Source organism: Lepidochelys kempii, chromosome 23 (assembly GCF_965140265.1).
Source record: "Lepidochelys kempii isolate rLepKem1 chromosome 23, rLepKem1.hap2, whole genome shotgun sequence".
NCBI classification, from domain to species: Eukaryota; Metazoa; Chordata; order Testudines; family Cheloniidae; genus Lepidochelys; species Lepidochelys kempii.
The window spans coordinates 1,430,226-1,449,160 of record NC_133278.1 but is presented as its reverse complement, the minus strand read 5'-3'; the positions used below and the strand labels follow the sequence as shown (position 1 = coordinate 1,449,160).

Sequence of the window (18,935 nt, the reverse complement as noted above, 5' to 3'; positions counted from 1 at the left end):
TAGCGGTGGGCTTGGATTCTGGAGGCAGCTATAAAAGGGAATTGGGGGGGTCACCCCACCGGCCACACGCTGATCTAGCTGCCCAGGAGCCGCTCTGGGTGACAGACGTCTCTCCCATCGCACGCCCCGCGGCTCTTACGGTTACCCACCAAGCGCAGTAAGCGCAGGTTCATTCCCCGGCACACGCTGCTCCTTGCTTTTACCTCGTGGCCGCTGCAAATGCTCCCCGCCGCCTGGTGCCGTGTACAGAAATCGCATGGAAAGAGCCTTACAAAGCGTCTCCTTTATACAAATATAGTGTTTTATAAAGAACATTTACATGGCAAGCCGCCTGCAGGGCCTGACCCGCACTCAGCAGTGCCTTCTCTGGAAAATAACTTAGCGCTGAGGGGTGCTCGCCAGAGGCAGGGGCGATTTTTATATTCTCTCCCAGGTATGGATCCCATCCCATTATAATTATTATACACCCGAAACCCTGCCCCCCCAGCGGCCGTGACAGCGACCGACCCCGTCCAGCTCCATAGTGCTATGTCCGTGGCAGACGGCCGGGGGGCCTGGCCAGAAGATGCAGGCTGTGTAACGTAGTGCAGAAGGGCTGTTCCAGTGCCCATGGCTGGAATCAAGTCATTTCACAGGGATATTTCCTAGATTAGTAAAGGTTCACGCCCAGGAGATAATCGCCCTGGACGATGCATGCCCAAGATCTCCCCTACCCCCCAACGGGTCAGATCCCCTCCAGGGTGAGGAAGTCACTGTCCCGGCCTGGGTGCCCAGCAGCGCTCTCTGCATGAGGTTTAACGTCTGGCACTGGTGCCCCAAGAACATCCTGGTGGTGTGGCAGAGAACAGACACGGATCCCTGGCTTGACACACAGCACCGCCTGGAGGGAGACGGAGCAGTAAATCCCCGTGTTTAGCCACATATTGCCAGGGGCATGGTGCAGGCGTGGAAGGGCTGGCAATGCTGCTTCCAAGCACAGGCCCCTTCCAGCACATCAGAAGCTTCCCGAGTGCCCTGCGCCACCCAGGTCACTGCTGCCCCCACCCAGTCAGCAGCCTGGGGGTACAGCGCTGGGTGTGCCTGGCACCCAGTGCCCGAGAGGGGCAGCTCCCAGCTCCTTATCCACAGGGCTGGAGAAGATCTCAGTACAGCGCTGGCTGTGCCTGGCACCTGGCGCCCGAGAGGGGCAGCTCCCAGCTCCTTATCCACAGGGCTGGAGAAGATCTCAGTACAGCGCTGGGTGTGCCTGGCACCCAGTGCCCGAGAGGGGCAGCTCCCAGCTCCTTATCCACAGGGCTGGAGAAGATCTCAGTACAGCGCTGGCTGTGCCTGGCACCCAGTGCCCGAGAGGGGCAGCTCCCAGCTCCTTATCCACAGGGCTGGAGAAGATCTCAGTACAGCGCTGGCTGTGCCTGGCACCTGGCGCCCGAGAGGGGCAGCTCCCAGCTCCTTATCCACAGGGCTCGAGAAGATCTCAGTACAGCGCTGGGTGTGCCTGGCACCTGGCGCCCGAGAGGGGCAGCTCACAGCTCCTTATCCACAGGGCTGGAGAAGATCTCGGCGAACTTGCGCAGCTGCTCGTTGGCCGTCTGCGATTCCTCCTGCAGCCGCTGGTTGTTCTGGCGCAGACTGGCCACCTCTGCCTGCAGCATCACCTTGTCCTGCTTCTCCTGAGCGAGAGAGGGGGGTGTTTGGAGAGCTCCCAGCTGCAGCCAGCCCCACCCCCAGCCGGGCTACCAGCCTGCTGACGGCTCAGGAGCAAGGAGTGAACCCAGGAGTCCTGACTCCCAGCCCGCCTGCCTCAAACCTGCTAGGCACCCCAGCCCCCGGGCACAGGCAGGCAGGCCCGCCCGCTGGAGCTTTCCGAGAGGCTGCCCAGCGGCAGAGAGAAGGGGGTGCCCTGTGGGGCCGACAGAAGGGGAGGGGGGCAGCCCTGGTGCGAGCCCCTTACTTTCTGCAGGTCACTGTGTAGCTGCTTCAGCATGGCCTCCAGCTGACACACCTTCCCCGTCAGGTCCAGGGGCAGCTCCTCGCTGGGGAGGGGAAAACATGGGTCAGTGCATCTCGCCACGGCAATGGGGACCCAGCGCAGACAAGAGGAGCTGGCAGGGCTGTGGAGACCTGCTGCAGCCCCTGGGCACGCCAGGCAGCCTCCTGGCTTAACCCGCTGGTGCAGGGAGCCCCGGGAGCACAGGCCAGGGCAGCCTCGGGGTGGGGGAACAGTCTCCTTGGCCAGGCTGTGGCTGTGAGATGGGGATGGATGAAATGCGAGCACCACCCTACAGACGCACACAGAACCAGGGGCGTGAGGACGCAGCCTTGGTGGGGGGCTCCTGCCAGGCAGGCCGGCTGAGGCTGCGGTGTCTACCCCCCGCTCCCCTATAGCTAGCAGACTGCTCCTACGGCGCCCTGCCCTGTGGCACTCTGGCTGCAGCGCCAGGCGGTGGCTCCGTGACACGCCGGCCATGTGAGGTCGGCTGGGTTCCTGCCAGCAGGAAGAGGCACTGCATTGCCCTCGCCCACAGCCCAGGCCTGGAGGGCGCTCGCTGCCCCGACTGCTGCTAGACACACCTGTCCCGCCAGCCACCTGCCCAGCCCACCCAGCAGTGTCTGCCCTGTTACGGAGAGGGGCCGGGGCTTACCCGGGCACAGAACCAGGCGCCCCCGCTTACCTCATGGTGGGCGTGGTGCGGGGCGTGGGGCCCGGGCTGTGCGCTGGCGGGGCGGCGGGGCTCAGCACCGAGTCGTTGAGGGAGAAGAGGGAGACGGCTCTCTGCACTGCAAGGTAAAGGAGGGAGGTTTGCTTTGCCGCACCCATGCTGCCTAGGCAGCTGGGCCCTGCCTGGAGGGCACCCGCACTCCCTGGGCCTGAGCACTGCCCGCATCAGCCCTGCCGGAAGCTGTTTGCAGAGCTGTGTGCTGGAGAGGAGCTCCTCCCAGAGCCCAGTTACCAGGCAGCGCCCTCGGCTTGACTCATGCCCGCCCTCCGTGGGCCTCAGAGGGGGGGAGACCCAGGCTGCAATCGAGGCTTTTCTCAGCCTGAGGGGAGCCCGTCCTGCAGCACAGATGGCCAGCGGTCGGGGGCAGAGACCGGGCTAAGGGCTGGCTGGGCTCTCTGCCCCTCCTGGGAACGGCCAGTGTGACTCCTGCACGGTTGGTCCAGGACAAGCTCCCAGGCAGGGCCATGCGTGCCATGGATGATGTGCCACGGCCAAATGTGAACTACGTCAAATGCACCCAGGAGGAAATGCCAATGGCACAAGCCCCGGCAACTCTGGCCTATGGGGTGCCAGTCTCCACGGGGGTCCCTTGCAGCACCGGTATGCCAAGCACTCGCAGGACACCCCACCGGGCACAGGCCTAGCCCCTGGACCAGCTGGGATGCCGGGTGAAGTACCCTCCCTTCCCCGCACACCTGCAGCAGCTTCCAGGGTTAACCCTCGCTGTGCTGCCCTGCTGCTCACCCTGGCTACACGCCTTTCTCTTCCAAGCAGAAATTCGGGGGTTGAAATTTCCCTTTCACTGGGAACGGACACGGTTAGGAATGGGGGGGCAGTATTTGTGTGGGGCTGAAGCAGCTGCCCCCCCCCCGATAGGTACATTTCAATGAGGGAATGGGAAGAGACAGGGCGGTGAGAATCTGTGGGGGCTCAGTTCTCCCTGCTAAGGCACGGGCCATGCCTGCGCTCCCAGCGCTGGCCTCCTATGGCACACAGCTCCTCTCCGCCAGGCTAGCAGCCTTGTCCCAACAGGGTCTGTTTATTTTGCCATGTCAGCGAGGAGGCTGGCGAGGCCATGGCTCCCTGGGGTTGCGAGCGGCAGCGGAAGTCACAGGCGCGATGACGTGGAGGACCCAGCTTTGTTTAGAGGTGGCAGCCGGGTACGGAGAAGAGCAGAGGGGCGGCTCACCCCACAACGCAAGGGGACCCAAGGGCAGGGGAGGGACCTAAGCTGCTCTTCAGGCTCCTCTGGAGACTGACCTCTGCACAGCCCGCGTGCAGGGGCCACAGCAGGGGGATGCACCCCACCAGCAGACCCCCCCCCACCCCCAAGATGCTGGAAGTAGGGAGAGGGAGCAACGCAGAAGGGCTGCATGAGCTGATGGGATACAGGGGGCCCTGCTCCCCACCTACGCCGATGGGGTGCAGCCAGTGCTCAGCACTAGACCCACCCCCCACCCCTCCTCCCCCTGACCAGGCCCCATTGCACTCCAGAGGACAGAATTTGGGGCTTCCTGGCGCTCAGCTCTGTGCTCTAACCACTAACAGTGCTGCCCAAGGCAGGAGCCTGGGTTCCCAAACGCTCACCGCAGCAGTGGGGTCTTGGTGCTGGCACAGAGCCAGGGAACAGCCTCCTACCTGGGGAGGGGTCTCGGTCCCGGGAGGGTGCTGGGAGCGCCCGTATTTCTCACTGAGTGGCACGACAAGGGCTCCCGTGCGTCTCCCGGCCCTGCCAGAGCCCCGGGGTGGGGCTCCCGGCGACGTGAGCGTGACGCATGGACAGGAGAGTCCCAGCCTGTGTGGCCAGGGAGGGGCGGCATCCACACGGGGGCTGGGCAGCAGTAAAGACATCACTTGGCAGGGCAGCTCTAGGGGGAGGGAACGAGGGAATCCGAGCAATGAGCGGAGGGACTGTTGTGACCAGCTGCTCCAAGCTCCTGCAGCGCAGACTGTCTCCTCACGGCGCCTCCGAAGAGCTGGGGCCTCCTCGCACGCCCAGCGCCACCCTACAGACACCCCGCAGCCGAGAGCCCCGACCGGGACACTCGCCCCTTGGAATCTGCTCCCGCTCTGGGGGCTTGAGCCAAGCCCCCCCAATCACAGGACGGCTCTGAACCTGGGGGCTCGCCCCTCCCTCTGGAGGACACTGACCAAGTGCTGAGCTGGCAGGGGACAGCGCGGAGGGACTCCGCTGGTCCCGCTGGCCTGGGGCTCTCTGGCTCCGAGTCGGAGCTGAGGGAGGCAGAGATGGAGCGGAGGGACAGAGGCTCACAGGGATGGTGCACAGATGACGCACGTTAGGCACTTGCCTTTGAAACCCCCAATTCATACCCACTTCCCGTCACTGTCCCAGAAACCCCCATATCACGTCCTACCCTGCTGCCCCCAGCCCCAGGGTGCTGGAACAATGCATACAGTGGGGGCTGGGAGCCACTGAACTGAACTGTAAACCCTGGATGTGATGGAAACCACTTCCAGCCAGGGGGTGCTGCAGCACGCCCCGTACCCCTAGTTCCAGCACCTTGCCCAGCCCTTCTCCCCACTCTGCTGCCCTCTGCCCGGCTCTGATCTCAGAGCTCTACGGCCAACAATGCCATGGTCAGTATTAATCACCGTCGCCTCCTGCAAAGGGAGGTCGTGCCTCGGTTTCCCTCTCACTGCCATTAACTGGGCAATAATTTCCCAACGCCGCAGCTGTCTGGGCATGGCTTGGCTAACGCGGATTGGCAGCCAGCAGCACCACCTCCAGTGTGGCAGGGTGCAGCTCCCTGGCCGTGGGGAGCGAGCGTTCTGCAGACGCAGGGCGCTCCTACCTTCATAGGCCTTCGCAGCATTGACCAGGCTGGACCATTCCAGGCCAGCTGCCGTGTCGGGCAGGGGCATCAGCCCCGGGTCGAGGCGTCTCGTGGGCTTGTCCTGTACGTCGCTCAGTGACAGCTCCGAGGCAGAGATGGTGGCTTTGGGGAGAGCAGAGGGGTCAGAGGATGCTCGGAGTACCGGGAAACAAGCCCAGCACCTCCCTGGAGCAGCACTCTGTCCTGCTGCCAGCCCCCCACCCACTGCCCTGTGGTTACGCCAGGGCCAAGTGCAGCCCAGGGATGAGCACCCCCAGCTTGTAGGCCAACGAATCATCCCGCTAGCACCATGGGGCTGGTCTGCAGAATCCACATGATCCAGCCCTGCCCCGGCTCCTGGAACGGACACTAGGGCTGTGCTCAGACCAGCCCCGCCCTTCCCCAGGAGCCTGGGGAGACCTACCAGTGGGGCCTGGCCTCACTGCCACTCACAGGAATGAGGAGGGACCGAGGTGCAATGACATGTCCGGGCAGAGGCACACGGGGGAGGGAGGGACTGGTCCTGTGACGGTCCAGGGACACCCGCCTGGTGCTGGGTGGAGACGCCCTGGCTCTTCCCAGAGGGGAGCTGCACCTGCCCATGGGGAGACCCAGCTCTCGTCTACTACCAAGCACACGTGCAAGGCAGGGCCCCTCTCTGCCAGGCAGGGCGCTGTGTGCACTCCCTGACGAACCGGGATCGCGGCAGCACCCACGTCACACGCTGCCCTGCGCCTCTCACATTCGTCACCTAGGGACTCCCCGCCACGGGACATCCCCGTCCCCTTTCACAGCAAGGGCAGGTGTCACAGCTGGAGTCACGCAGCAGGCCGGGCAGAGCTGGGGAAAGAACCCAGGAGTCCTGGTTCCTGGGCCCCTGCTCTAACCACCAGTCCCCACTCCCCTTCCAGAGCCAGGGACAGAACCCAGGAGTCCGGGCTGCCAGCCAAGACCCGTGCCATACTCACATTTCTTCTCGGGGAGGCCCCCGGTGCCCGGCTGCGGGTGCTGCCGCCGGGTGGGCAGCGTGTTGGAGGGGTAGGTGCTGGTGAAGAGGACGTCGCTGGCCAGGGACTGTTCGAAGCAGGTGGCGTTGGTGTAGCTGGCATCTCTCCTCCCGCTGCACAGGCTCTCATCTGACAACGTCCGCTGGAGAGTCTTCTGCGGAGACTGTCGCAGAAACACAGTTACTTTCCGGTAGCACCCAGGGGTTGCTACTGGGAGTGTCACAGTAGCACCGAGAAGCCTCATCGGAGACCGGGGATGGGGACTGCACAGAACCAGGGTGAGAGACTGTCCCTGTCCCAAAGACCTCACAGTACAGTGTGGGAGGGGAAACTGAGGCACAGAGAGGGGAAAGGATTTGCCCAAGGTCACACGCTAGATAAGTGACAGAACTGGGGATGGAACCCAGGAGTCCTGGTTCCCCAGCCCCCACTCCCTGCCTAGAACTGGGAACAGAACCGAGGAGTCCTGCCCACTGGAGCACAAACACCACCCCCTTCCAGCGCCTGACTGCCGTTAGATGGATGGAAGGGAGCAGAGTCCCCCTTGTTTGTGGGGCCCACCCCATCGGCCTGCACCCACCATGGCTCTCTCCTGCTCTGGGCCCAAGCCGTCCATAATGATGAGCTTCTTCAGGTCGTCCTCAATGGTGGACTTGTAGTTCTTCCGCGGGGAGCGCAGGTCCCGGAGTGACGCCCGCAGCCTGGGCTGCCCGAAGACGTTCTTGGTGTTCACGTCAATTTGCCTAGAGCAGTGGGGGGGACACGTGGTTAGAGACTGGCTCCAGGAGCAGCCCCCGTTAGCCAAGAGCACGGCAGGCCCAATGGTCATTGCCCTGCAGGCACAGGGCCACCCGAACCAGGTGCCCTGAGGCAAGAGGGGCATCTGCCTCCCAAGACTCCTGGGTGTTTACAGCCCTTCTCGCAGTCAGGAGAGCCCCCACCCCTGCTCATCTGAATCCTGCGGAAAACTCTGTCTCCCGCAGTGCTCAGGGTGGATTTGGGCTTCACTCATCATCTCTCTGGGCCAGGACTCCATTTGTAAAGCAGTGAGCCCATGCAGGAGCGATGGAAACAATCATTTTCTTCACGAACTTTTGCCTGGTGCGAGTTATTTGTAGGACAGCTGTGCCCACAGGCTCCGACCGAGATGGGGGCCCCGCTGGGTCGTGCTGGGTGCTACACAGGCCCCGATGCGCTAGGCGCTGTCCAGGCCCAGTGAGACAGTCCCTGCTCCAAAGAGCACACTGTCTGGACAAACACAGAGATAGGCAGGGAAACTGAGGAACAGAGCAGGTGAGATGTGGGGCTACAACCCAGGAGTCCTGACCCCCTGCCCAGTTCCCTCCCCACTGGGCATGTGTGATTAGGAGAGATTCACGGGTGGTGTGATTCGACAGCCCGAGCTGGAGCAGGCCCCTCCTGATGCCCAGCAGAGATGGGCTGGAAAAGCTCTGAACTGTCCAGGCAGCGGCTGGCCCAATTCTGGCTTTTCTGGGGTGGTTTTTGTTTCCTGGCCAGCGCGGGAGCAGCATCAGATCCAGTGGGGCCAGGCGACGCCAGTGGCTGCTCCGTTTATTAGCCTTTGTAGGAGGCAGGGGAACCACCTGGATCCCACGAGTGAGAAGAGGAGGCCCTAAACCCTAGGAATGGGGCCACAGCTTCGGTCTCCTTTTCGTCCACCAGCCTTGCTAGCTGAAAGGCCAGGAGCCGTGGCTCCCAGCTGCCTCTTGCCGAGCTGGACTGCAGGATAGCGGCAATGACAGGCCCACAGTGCGTCTCGCCATGCAGCTAACAAACAGCCGGTGCCCGAGCGGGGCCGACGGGAACGCCAAGGGCTTGGCTCTCGCCAGGCTGGCTTTGGCCCCTCTCTGGCGGGAATGCTACCACTGGCCCCTCTGTTCTTCCTCCTTCGACCCCTGGCAAGACGCTGGCTCCATGAACCAGTCAATGGCCCTGGGTCCAGCTGGGCGTCCCTGTGGCCCCAGTAGCTGGCAGGAGACAATTGGAAGCCAGGGCCAGGAGTACAGAGTGTCCCTGTAGACTTAGCACTGAACGTGCCTGGGCCCGCGGGTAGCTGGGAGCTCCAGGCGGAGCATCAGGGGTGCAGCCCCCAGGCAGCCGCTCCTGCGGCCACACTGCTTGGGGGCACTGCTGCACACCTCTCCCTGGTGTGCAGGGCCCTGAGAGGGTGCCTGTTTGCTGCAGGAGGGATCCTGGCGCGGGGTGGACAGGGCAGGCAGGTGCCCATCTCTCGGGCTCCAAGCCCCAGCGCCAGGCGTTGGGAAGCAGCCACTGCTCGCACCAGCCAGGCAGGAGTCGTCTGAGACAGGCACACGGCCGCCATCCTCTCCGACCTTTGGCTTAACCCTCTTGTGCTGGGGAGGGCTGGCACAAGCCAGGTTTGCCATGCATCCTTGTGGGCACAGCCACCCATGCAGAGACGCCAGAGCCTGAGAGAGTGTGGGGGGAGACTCAGCCCCCTTGCACTCAGGCCCACTTGCTAGCAGCAGCTCCAGACCTGCGCTGGGGGGCACGGGGGGCCACCCATGCCCATCTCCTCAGGTGCCAAGCAAGAGCTGCCCAGGCTGGGGGCACAGGGTGGAATGAGGTAGTGGGCACTGGCTGGCCCAGCCGCAGCATTCGCCTGGGAGCGAGCGCGGCTCCCACATGCAGACGGGCTCGGCTCAGAACTCATGGTGTAGAACTGATCCATGAAATTGTTTTTAATTGTTCACTTTATTAACATAACTTCATAAGTAAAGTTTTATGAATGAAACTACATCCATTCATAAAACCAGGTACCCCAAGAACTGGCTAATTGAGTTTCATTTTCAATCCAATTGCTGCTTAAATCACTGAAACTTGCACGGCCTCAACATGGGAACTTCTGCTCCCTGTTTGCCGTTCCTTACACGTGGCCATGGTGTAACCCAAACTCCACTGTACAACGCTCACTTCATTTTCGCTAAACCCTGCTGGAACCTGATGAGTGTAGTTTCGATGCGGGAATGAGGGATGGATGGATGATGGACTCAACCTCCAGCCCCAGCCGGTCCTGATAAAATAAAGTGTAAACACCAAGGGCTGAAGATGCAGACAACAGCCCTGACAAAGCGAGAAGAGTCCACCCTCAAAAGAAAAGAACAGAGGTACAATTGAAGAATCATCGAAGCCAGGTCCCAGGCTGAAAGTCAGGTCTGCAATTGACGGGTGATCACTCACACCGGACCCAGAGGCAGCCTGACACAGCAAGACCTATAGACTCTGGATTCAAACTAAAGCCTACAAAAAGGATGGGTGAGATGGAAGACTTTGGAGGGTAACATTCTGCTGCCAACATGGAAGGGCATCGGTGTATGCCCAGCAGAGACCCAGTTCTTCCTTGTGCCCGGCTTTCCTGGCCAGTTCGCCGCCACAAGCCACAAACTCAAGCTACATTCAGGACTGGTAACTATCTAGCAGCTGCAGAACATTTGGGGGGTGTTTGTGTGTCTATGTGCGTAGGTATTAGATATTAGTTATTGGTCTTAAATCAAATTGTGTTATTCTAATAAACGTGATATCTTGTCTTGTCCCCTGAAACGATCCTGTGCAGTTTTGTCTGTATAACAACAGCAAGCTATTGAAGGCTATCGCTCGAGTACCATTCCCCGGAATGTGCTCCCCACGGCAGAGATCACACACGCCTGGTGCTCTGCTCAGCCCCATCCCACCAGCCAGAGGTTCAACGAGAAGCACTTACTTCTTTGGGTCTATGAAGGCCACAGGTCTTGTGGGGGTCTCCTCGGCTCTCTTCCACCCCGACGCAGGCTTGCCCCTGCTGGTCTGTTTGGAAAAGAAGGATTTGGGGACAGAGGCAGACAGCTGGAAGGAGCTGGACTGGGACACGTGTGGGGGCCTGGGATTCTCAGCCACGGGTGTTTTGTAACCCTGAGCAGGACGGCCTTGTCGCGAACTGAAATTACTACAAAGTAAAACAAAAAAAATGAAAGCAAATCAATTCCAGGTCAGGCGGAAATCTGATTTCACCCCCAGCACCAGTGCCCCCCGGCTGGAAACAAGCCACTCTGGGATGACCCACGGGTAGCCTTTCATCACCAATTCTAAAACAATGCAACCGCTACAAAACCCGGGCGGTTTCTGGGTTGGGATTAAAACTCTGCTGCTCCACGGTAGCGCTGGGTTTGGGCCAGAGACTAGCACGTGGCCCAGTCTCTTGGGCTTTGGCATGTCTGAGCATTTAAAGCAACACTGGAACTTTACAAACCAGCCCTGTCTGATAACATTTGACCTGCTGGTTTTACAATGGGGCAAGATTTGCAGGTGTGAGCAGGGACTTGGATGCGGGACTCTGTAAAGGGCCGGGATTCGGCTGGGGCGGAAACCCCGACTTGTGACCATGGGGACCCCGGAGAGGCACCTCAAGTTGGGAACCCCCAAATCACTTCTCACTGAGGGAATCTTGACCCCCAGAAGTTCGTGTGTAAAGTCTATTTGGCTCAGAGTTTCCAGTTTGTGATTCTGGGAAGGTAACGGAGATTTGAAGAGAATCGCTTTCCCGGCTGCCCCTCTACAGCCCGGTGCCTTGTTGGGGAGAGGAAATCAAGCAAACACAGGGGCTGCAAAACCCCTGAACTTGGCGGGGGAGCCAGGGGCTGGGGCAGAAGCTGCAGCTGCTTTTCACTGTTTCAGTGGAACAGATCTGGGGTGCCCTAAACACAGCTGAACGTGGCGGGGGGGAGACGAGCACTAGCTAACAAGCAGGGTGTTTACTGAACAGCCTGGTGTTGCCAACTCATGAGATTTGGGGCGTTTTTCCTTTAGGGCCCAGCTGCTGCAGTCATGTGAGTAGGGGGTTCTGTGCCTCGGTGGTTACAGAGAAAGGCCTGAAAGTGACATCCCAGGAGCTCCCCAACCAGACAGCAAATACCGAGCCCAGCGGGGAGCAGTTTGGAAATCCCATGATTCAGGGGGCCGGGCTCATGAGTTCTGAACCCTTGGGACTGGCAATACAGCAAGAGCTGGAACAGTGTCACCAACCAAACCCATGCCTCCCGGGGCAGTACAGGGCAGGACTTTTAGCCCGTGCTCCAGAGGGGTGCCAGGAACCTGCTCTCTCTTCGTGGTTCACTGTGACGAAGCGGGACTGTTCTTAATGTTTCCTCTGAATATTGAGGGGGTGCCTCAGTTTCCCCTAGGCAGATCTTAAGTATCTAGGGGGTGGGGCAAGGGTGTATGATCGTTGCAGAGCCCTAGAGGGCGGGTGTGCGCAGGGGTCTGGACCTTGTCTCCTGGCAACTGACGGCCTGGGCCCTTCCCCCCTGCAAGGTGAGAGCTAAAGGGTTGGAGAACAAAGGGATCCGGTGACCTCCTGGCCCGGGAAAGGGACAAAGCCCAGAGGAGGAGGGGCTGGAGGGAGTTTCAGTTTGGGGCTGGCTAGGACATGGAGTGAAGTGCAGACGTGGTTGTCTGGCTCACTGGCCCCCAAAATGGACCCAGCTGAGGGGTCCTGTTCTCTGCACCTACAAGCTCTGTGTTAGACCATGTTCCTGTCGTCTAATAAAACTTCTGTTTTACTGGCTGGCGGAGAGTCCCGTCTGACTGCGGAGTTGAGGGGCAGGACCCTCTGGCTTCCCCAGGACCCCACCTGGGAAGTGCACGGAGGGGCAGAGGATGCTGAATGCTCCGGGGTCAGACCCAGGAAGGTGGAAGCTGTGTGAGCTGTGGGTCCTGCAGACAGGCTGCTCCCAGAGAGGAGACTCCCCCAGAGTCCTGCCTGGCTTCGTAGGGAGCAGTTCCAGAGCATCGCCTGGGGACTCGGTGACAACTGGTGGCAGCTGTGGGATACATTTGGTTACACTCAGACAACTGCTCAGAGTTATACAACATACCAACATTGTTATACACCGGACTTTCAAGAGGATACAATTTCTGCTGTTCTTCCATTGCTTTTTTGACTTGGAACTGAAGTCTGTCAGCTTTTTGTTGCATCTGGTGGACACTCTCCTTAGCAGCCAGCCTTTCCTTCCGTCTTTCAGAAGCTTCTTTTTCCAACTGGGCCAAGGCTTGCTTCTCTCTCATTCGAATTTCTGCCAGTTTTTGTTCATGTTCCGACTGCAGGCCGTCTCTCAGGGCTTGCAGTTTCATTGCTTCTGCAGCGTCTGTAGCCTTAGGTAAGGGCTGTGCTCCTGCCTCCTGATCACTGCCCATTAACAGATCTCTCAGTGCTTGATTTGTAGCTTTCTTTCTAAAGCTTATCCCCTTTTCTGAACACAAACCTTCCACGGCTTTTTCGCCAAGGCCCTCATATGCTCGTTGCTCACCCATTGCAGCTGCTTTTTAACCATTCAAACTCTCGATACCAAAAGTCAGATTTGGACAGCGTGGGGTTCTGACCCAAAGTTTAATTGACCTGGTTCTGTGGATCCTGCCAACTACGCCACTGTAACGAGGCTGGTTCTGGCGGTACCCAACGGAGAGGCGCCAATTCAGGACAAACCGCTTCAAAGCAGGGCAGTCACAGCCCCAGGCTGGGGTTTCTGTGCACACCAAGGAAAACTAAACCAGCCAGCCAGAGAGGACTTTGGTCTCACCCCACTGGCTAACCACAAGTCACATAAGCTATTCCCTTAGACACCCCAGTTTCCCAGTATCCCCACCAGTGCCACTCGTTATGGGGACAAAGGGTTATGAAAACCAATACCCCAGTAAAAGAACAAAGGTTCTCTCGATCCCAAAGGACCAAGCCCCAGACCCAGGTCAATATACAAGTCAGACCTTATCCACAAATCATGCTGTTCCAAACCTTTAGAATCTAAAATCTAAAGGTTTATTCATAAAACAAAGAAGATAGAGACGAGAGCTAGAATGGGTTAAATGGAATCAATTATATACAGTAAGGGCACAGTTCTTGGCTCAGGCTTGTAGCAGTGATGGAATAAACTGAGGTTCAAATCAAGTCTCTGGAGAACATCCCTAGCTGGGATGGGTCATTCAGTCCTTCATTCAAAGCTTCAGTGTAGCAAAGTCCCACCAGAGATAAGAAGCAGGCAGTTGTCACCGAGTCCCCAGGCGATGCTCTGGAACTGCTCCCTACGAAGCCAGGCAGGACTCTGGGGGAGTCTCCTCTCTGGGAGCAGCCTGTCTTCAGGACAAACAGCTCACCCGGCTTCCACCTTCCTGGGTCTGACCTCGGAGTATTCAGCCTCCTCTGCCCCTCCGTGTGCCTCCCACAGCGAGTCCGCCCAGGCATGATCCTGAGGAAGCCAGAGGGTCCTGCTCCCCAACTCCGCAGTCAGACGGGACTCTCAGCCAGCCAGTAAAACAGAGGTTTATTAGATGACAGGAACATGGTCTAAAACAGAGCTTATAGGTACAGAGAATAGGACCCCTCAGCCTGGTCCATTTTCGGGGGCAGTGAGCCAGACAACCAGGTCTGCACTTCACTCCATGTCCCAGCCAGCCCCCAACTGAAACTCCCTCCAGCCCCTCCTCCTCTGGGCTTTGTCCCTGTCCCCGGGCCAGGAGGTCACCGGATTCCTTTGTTCTCCAACCCTTTAGCTCTCACCTTGCAGGGGGGGAAGGGCCCAGGCCATCAGTTGCCAGGAAACAGGGTGTCAGCCATTCTCTGTGTCCAGACCCCTGCACACACCTACCCTCTAGGGCTCTGCAACGATCATATACTCTTACCCCACCACCTAGATACTTAAGAACTGCCTAGGGAAACTGAGGCATCCCCACAATATACAGAGAATACATTAAGAACAGTCCCACTTCGTCACATTCACTAACGGGCATTTCACATCCTGGAGGGGAAGAGGCTTTCTGTGAACGCCCTTCCCTGCCTCTCCCAAGAGACGATTCGTCCAGGCCCATCCCAGCACCAGAACATTCAGGTTCCAGGGGAGCAAATCGGCTTGGCCCGCTGGCTTTGTCGGAGTTAGGGCCGATTTACCCCAGCTGGGGATTGTATTTCTCCAGCACAGACCTAACGCCTTCAAAAGCTACCTGGGCTTCCGTTCCACTGCCAGGTGCTGCATACTGAGCAGCAGGAGGGCTCAGCTGTGCTGGCTGTTACCTGGAGGACACTGGCCAGGAACCTGTTTGGAGCTTTGCCCTCCAGCTCCACAGCAGGGGGGAGCTCCGCTGGCTGTTCACGGCTGCCAGATGTAATGCCTCCCCCAAGCTGGGCCATGGAGAGTGCTGCAGATACAGACGCTGCGATGACCGGAGGACACAGATCCCCCGTCTGCAGACTCTGCACGAAAGCAGCGTCTTTGCAGGGGACAGCAAAGGGGGACCTGACCCACCAGATCTGAGCTATGTTTACGCAAGGCCTCAGCCTTTCCCCCACCTACCTCTCGGGGGTTCCTGGGTATTTTGCTGTGTACTCAGACCTCCCCGGCCAGTGTCTCTCACCCAGACTGGCACAGCCCATGACCGGAGACACTGCCCAGCTCCAAGCAGTGGCGGAGGGAGGAAGTGGCTGGCCAGGAGACTAGCTCTTCCCCACTTTCCTCCTCTGTCAGCCTCCCAGCAAGAGCTCAAGCAGACCCTGGAGCCTTCCCATCACAGGTGGTGGTGGGGGGTTCCCCCTGCTTCCCACCCATCCCCCACCAAGCACTCTGCGCTGCACAGGCCAGGTTACCTTGGCTGCTTGAAGAGCTCACTGCCATGGTCGGGGGCTGCGGCAGGCCCGGCCACACTGGCCCCTGCTGCGTACATCTTAGGCCAGTGGCCCCGGCTCTGGCTGCCCACGCTGACAGCAGGAGAAGGCTCCCGCCTCTTGCTCCCGGGCCGCCCCCCCGTCTCGTGCAGGCTGGCGTAGCGGGCAGAGCCCGGCAGGGCTTTGGGCAGCTGGTCTCTCTGTGGCCCCAGGCGGGGGGGCTTGGGGTAGAGCATGGTGTCAACGCCGCTGTCGCTGGAGGCCCCCTTGGAGACGGGGTCTGGCTCCCCCTCGGCAGGGTCGGGCGCGTCAAACCAGCGCTCATCACTGTGGCTGCTGGAGGCGTTGCTGGACAGCGTGTTGCTGCTGGAGTGGCTGGAGTACTGAGCCTCGCCCTGCAAAGACAGCCCCGCCGCGGGTCACCGGAGAACGGCCAGCGGGACTCCTGCCGCACGCCCACCACTGGGGGTCTGAGCCCTGTCCCGCCTTCTCCAGCCAGGGACCCCCTGGGGAGAGCTGTGGGGATTGAACCTCACGCCTCCGGAGGGCTCCCGGTACCTCGGCAGGGCTGGGACCCTTTGAGGGGCTTCTTTCTGAGATGCTCAGATTGCTGGGTCTGGGGAAGGCGGGTGCAGTCCGGCGGGTCAGTCAGAGCGCCGGGGCTGGGCCCACATCTGAGTTCCCTTGCCCACAGACTAGGCAGCGGTGCGCTCACTGGGGAGATCATGGGGACGGCACAGCGCCCCCAGGCAGGCCGGGCAGGGCGTACTGGCAGCCCCGGTTCTGATGGGCTGGGGCATTCAGAAGCATCACCCGCAGCAGGATCGCTGTGCCCGGCGGGTTAGACGACAGCCATGCCCAGACTACGCTACAGCCGCTGTGGAGACAGCCCAAGGGAGGCCGGCCTGCGTTGGGGATGCAACGCAGCAGAGGCTCTTGTGCAGCCCTGCAGAGCGGGGACAGACGCCGAGCGGCTCCATTGCTCAGCCGCGGTGGCTGCAGCAGCCTCTCCTGCTGACAGATGGGTCTAACTGGCTCCGAACGCTCCTGGAGATTCGCTCAGGTGGGTGTTGCTCTCAGGATATAGCCCGGCCCTTCCTAAAGCACACAGTGCTGGGAACCATGCTGACCACACAATCCGGGGCAGCGTTTCCTGCCTGGCCCCCACCCCCAGAACAACAGCTCCTAGACTCAGCTCCCCTTCAACTGGGGGCAGACGCTGATGCGGGGCTCAGCTTCCCTGGGGTATCTGCCCCGGCACGGTCGCCCCCCCCAGGCCCAGACCTTTTCACTAGGCCTCTGCACGAGAGAAACCCTACGAGCCGAGCTGGCTGCTTCTCACCAGGGGAGAGCCAGGACATCCCTGTGGCTCGCTGGGGCTGGGGCAGGAGCAGGGCAGAGGGGCCTGCCTGCTGTAACAGCTCCCAGGCACCATGTGCTGCAGCCCACGTGACCCAGGCAGGACACTCGCACCCGGAGAATGCAGTGAGTAGCCTGGGGCCGGATTCAGGGAGAAGCTCCACTCACTTTGGAAGGCCGGTTGGGAGAATCCTTTCCTGCCAGCTCCTGTCTGCTGGGCCGCTTGGTCATGCTGCTCCCCGTCGCAGCAGGGAGCCGGGACTGCACCGGCACGTGCCACAGGGGTTCTGCAACAATCCACCACCACGCCACATCAGGAACGACATGCACAGCAGGCCCCGTGGATCCCAGGGCACCCACCACCGGCCTGCGGCATGTCAGACCGCACCGGCAGCCTCCTCTGGGGCAGAAGGCGCCAGCCTGTAACCGGAGTGCAGTGCCGCTAAACGACAGCACAGGGCAGGGAGGGGGCAGCTTTAGGGAGCTGGTAATTAGCCACGGCTAGAACATCGGCCCCTGCGACGGGAGCCACTAGGGGACAGGACACTGCTCCTCCCTTGCCCAGCCCAGCCCCCATTAACGCAGCACTGGCCTCTCCCAGAAGGAAGAGCACCTCCCGCCCGCACACAGGGATTTCCAGAGAAATCCCCGCCGAGCCGCACCCTAAGCCATACCGCTGGAGGGGCCCCTCCCAAGGGGTGAGTCCGCCAGGGCCGCGGCAGAGCCTGCTGGCGGACACGCCAAGCTGGTCCCACACAGCTGTGCTGCCCTAGCTGGTCAGAGGGAGTTTGCTTTGCTCATGATCCCACCAAAGGAAATCTCCCCGCTTGCTCTCCCGTCGCTGATACAGACCAGCTGTGTGCAGCTGGTCCCCGGTGTCTGTTCTAAGGGCTTGTCTCGGCCACCCCTTCATGCTGAGTGGGGCTAGGGCCCTGTTCCTGCAACCCCCCAGCCTCACGAACATTAACCTGCTCATTGGCTCACCACCTGAGGGCAGGAAGAGCAGAGACACAGAGTGGGGAACATTTTCATAGTACCCAGGTGACTTACCCACCTAAGTCCCATTTCCAAAACAGGCATGGAGGAGCCTAAGTCACCTAGGCGCTTGGAAAATGTGCCCCAGAGAGATTGAGGCATACCTTGACTCAGGGCTGACTGGCCAATCTGAGACACCTCAAAGGGGCCCACTGTACACAAGGCAGAGATGGGCACCTCCACCTGGTCCCCAAACCACCTGTCCCCAGCAAGCCTGAGGCACGCCAAGTGCCAGCCCAGTGCCTCCCCGGATACCGCTGCAAAGAGAAGCAAGCAAAGGATGGTTCAGCAAGGGGTAAACCATTCACCAAAGTGGGAACCAATCCAGTTCTAATCCCCTGTTAATGACAGGGACCTGGAGAACTTTAACAGCTCCAGTCCCTCGGGGGCAGCTTTCCTGCCAGCCAGAGCAGCTGCTGAGTCTGGCTGGATCCAGTGGGTTCTGGGTGTCTGACTCTGGGGAGGACCAAGGTGCGCCAGGCAGACAGGACACCTGGTCTCTACTCCCAGCTCAGCCCATGACCTGCCTTGGGGAAACTGCCTCTATGGGCCTCTGTTCTCCTCCCGCCGTGTGAGGCAGCGCCCGGCACAACAGAGGCCCTGACCGCTGGTGGTAACTGGGCCTACACATTCATTGGGAGCTCAACTGTAAGAAGCATGTGAAAGTTCACAAGAGATCCCAATACCTCGAACTTTTGGCCTGCTGGGGAATGAACGATGGAAAATAGGTCAAGTTGGTTTCAGTAACAAATGTTATGAACAAGGGCAAGAAAACCCGACAGAGGCTGAGCCAGTCCAAATCACCACCAGCACGAGTGACTCATGGACTGGGTTAACATCACGCTTCTAAAAACAGACCATGTGGAGCCAGAAATTAATGCACCAAAATTGGTGCGTGGGATATTAGGCCTAATGGTTGGCTGGAATAACGAGGGACGAACTATGCCACTGGATTTTCCCCTTTCAGGGGTTCTTAAAAAGAGACTGAGAATCTCAGCAGGCTGAGGGAGCAGAGCAGACTGAAGGGTTTCCATCACGAGAGGGTGGCCAGCAGGCCTCACTCCCGTTAAAGGAGCTGTGTGCTTCACCTCAGCCCATGGTGGGGACAGCTCATTGCCACCAGAGCCGAGCCTCTTTCGTTTCCCGTCCCTGCTGTGTTACGCTCTTCCCCTCCATTTCTTTCCTCCTGTCCTGTCTCTCACTCTCTCAGCTTCTAATCAAAGCCTGAAACCAGCTGGACAGCCTCAGCACAGCCAGATGAGATGGCCACTGCCCTGCCCGAGGACGATGTCCCTGAGCAGAATGGGAACCGGGG

At 60.0% G+C, this 18,935-nt stretch overlaps 1 protein-coding gene across 3 annotated transcripts in view; it reads right to left on the bottom strand.

Annotated features, from left to right (window-relative positions):
* Positions 1-268: 268 nt before the first annotated feature.
* SIPA1L3 (signal induced proliferation associated 1 like 3) overlaps positions 269-18,935 on the bottom strand; it is a 112,215-nt gene continuing 93,548 nt past the window's right edge. Inside the window, exons 14-23 of one of the 3 annotated variants that reach the window (XM_073322302.1) lie at positions 17,725-17,877; positions 16,754-16,872; positions 15,209-15,621; positions 10,304-10,525; positions 7,142-7,304; positions 6,523-6,724; positions 5,534-5,677; positions 2,673-2,778; positions 1,952-2,033; positions 269-1,670 (exon numbers count right to left, since the gene is read on the bottom strand). In XM_073322302.1, the coding sequence (XP_073178403.1) occupies positions 1,524-1,670; positions 1,952-2,033; positions 2,673-2,778; positions 5,534-5,677; positions 6,523-6,724; positions 7,142-7,304; positions 10,304-10,525; positions 15,209-15,621; positions 16,754-16,872; positions 17,725-17,877 (1,751 nt within the window). In that variant the 3' untranslated portion in view covers positions 269-1,523. Of the gene's footprint in view, positions 1,671-1,951; positions 2,034-2,672; positions 2,779-5,533; positions 5,678-6,522; positions 6,725-7,141; positions 7,305-10,303; positions 10,526-12,208; positions 12,399-15,208; positions 15,622-16,753; positions 16,873-17,724; positions 17,878-18,935 lie in introns of those variants that run through there. The other 2 variants (XM_073322303.1, XM_073322304.1) reach the window with 2 other exon arrangements.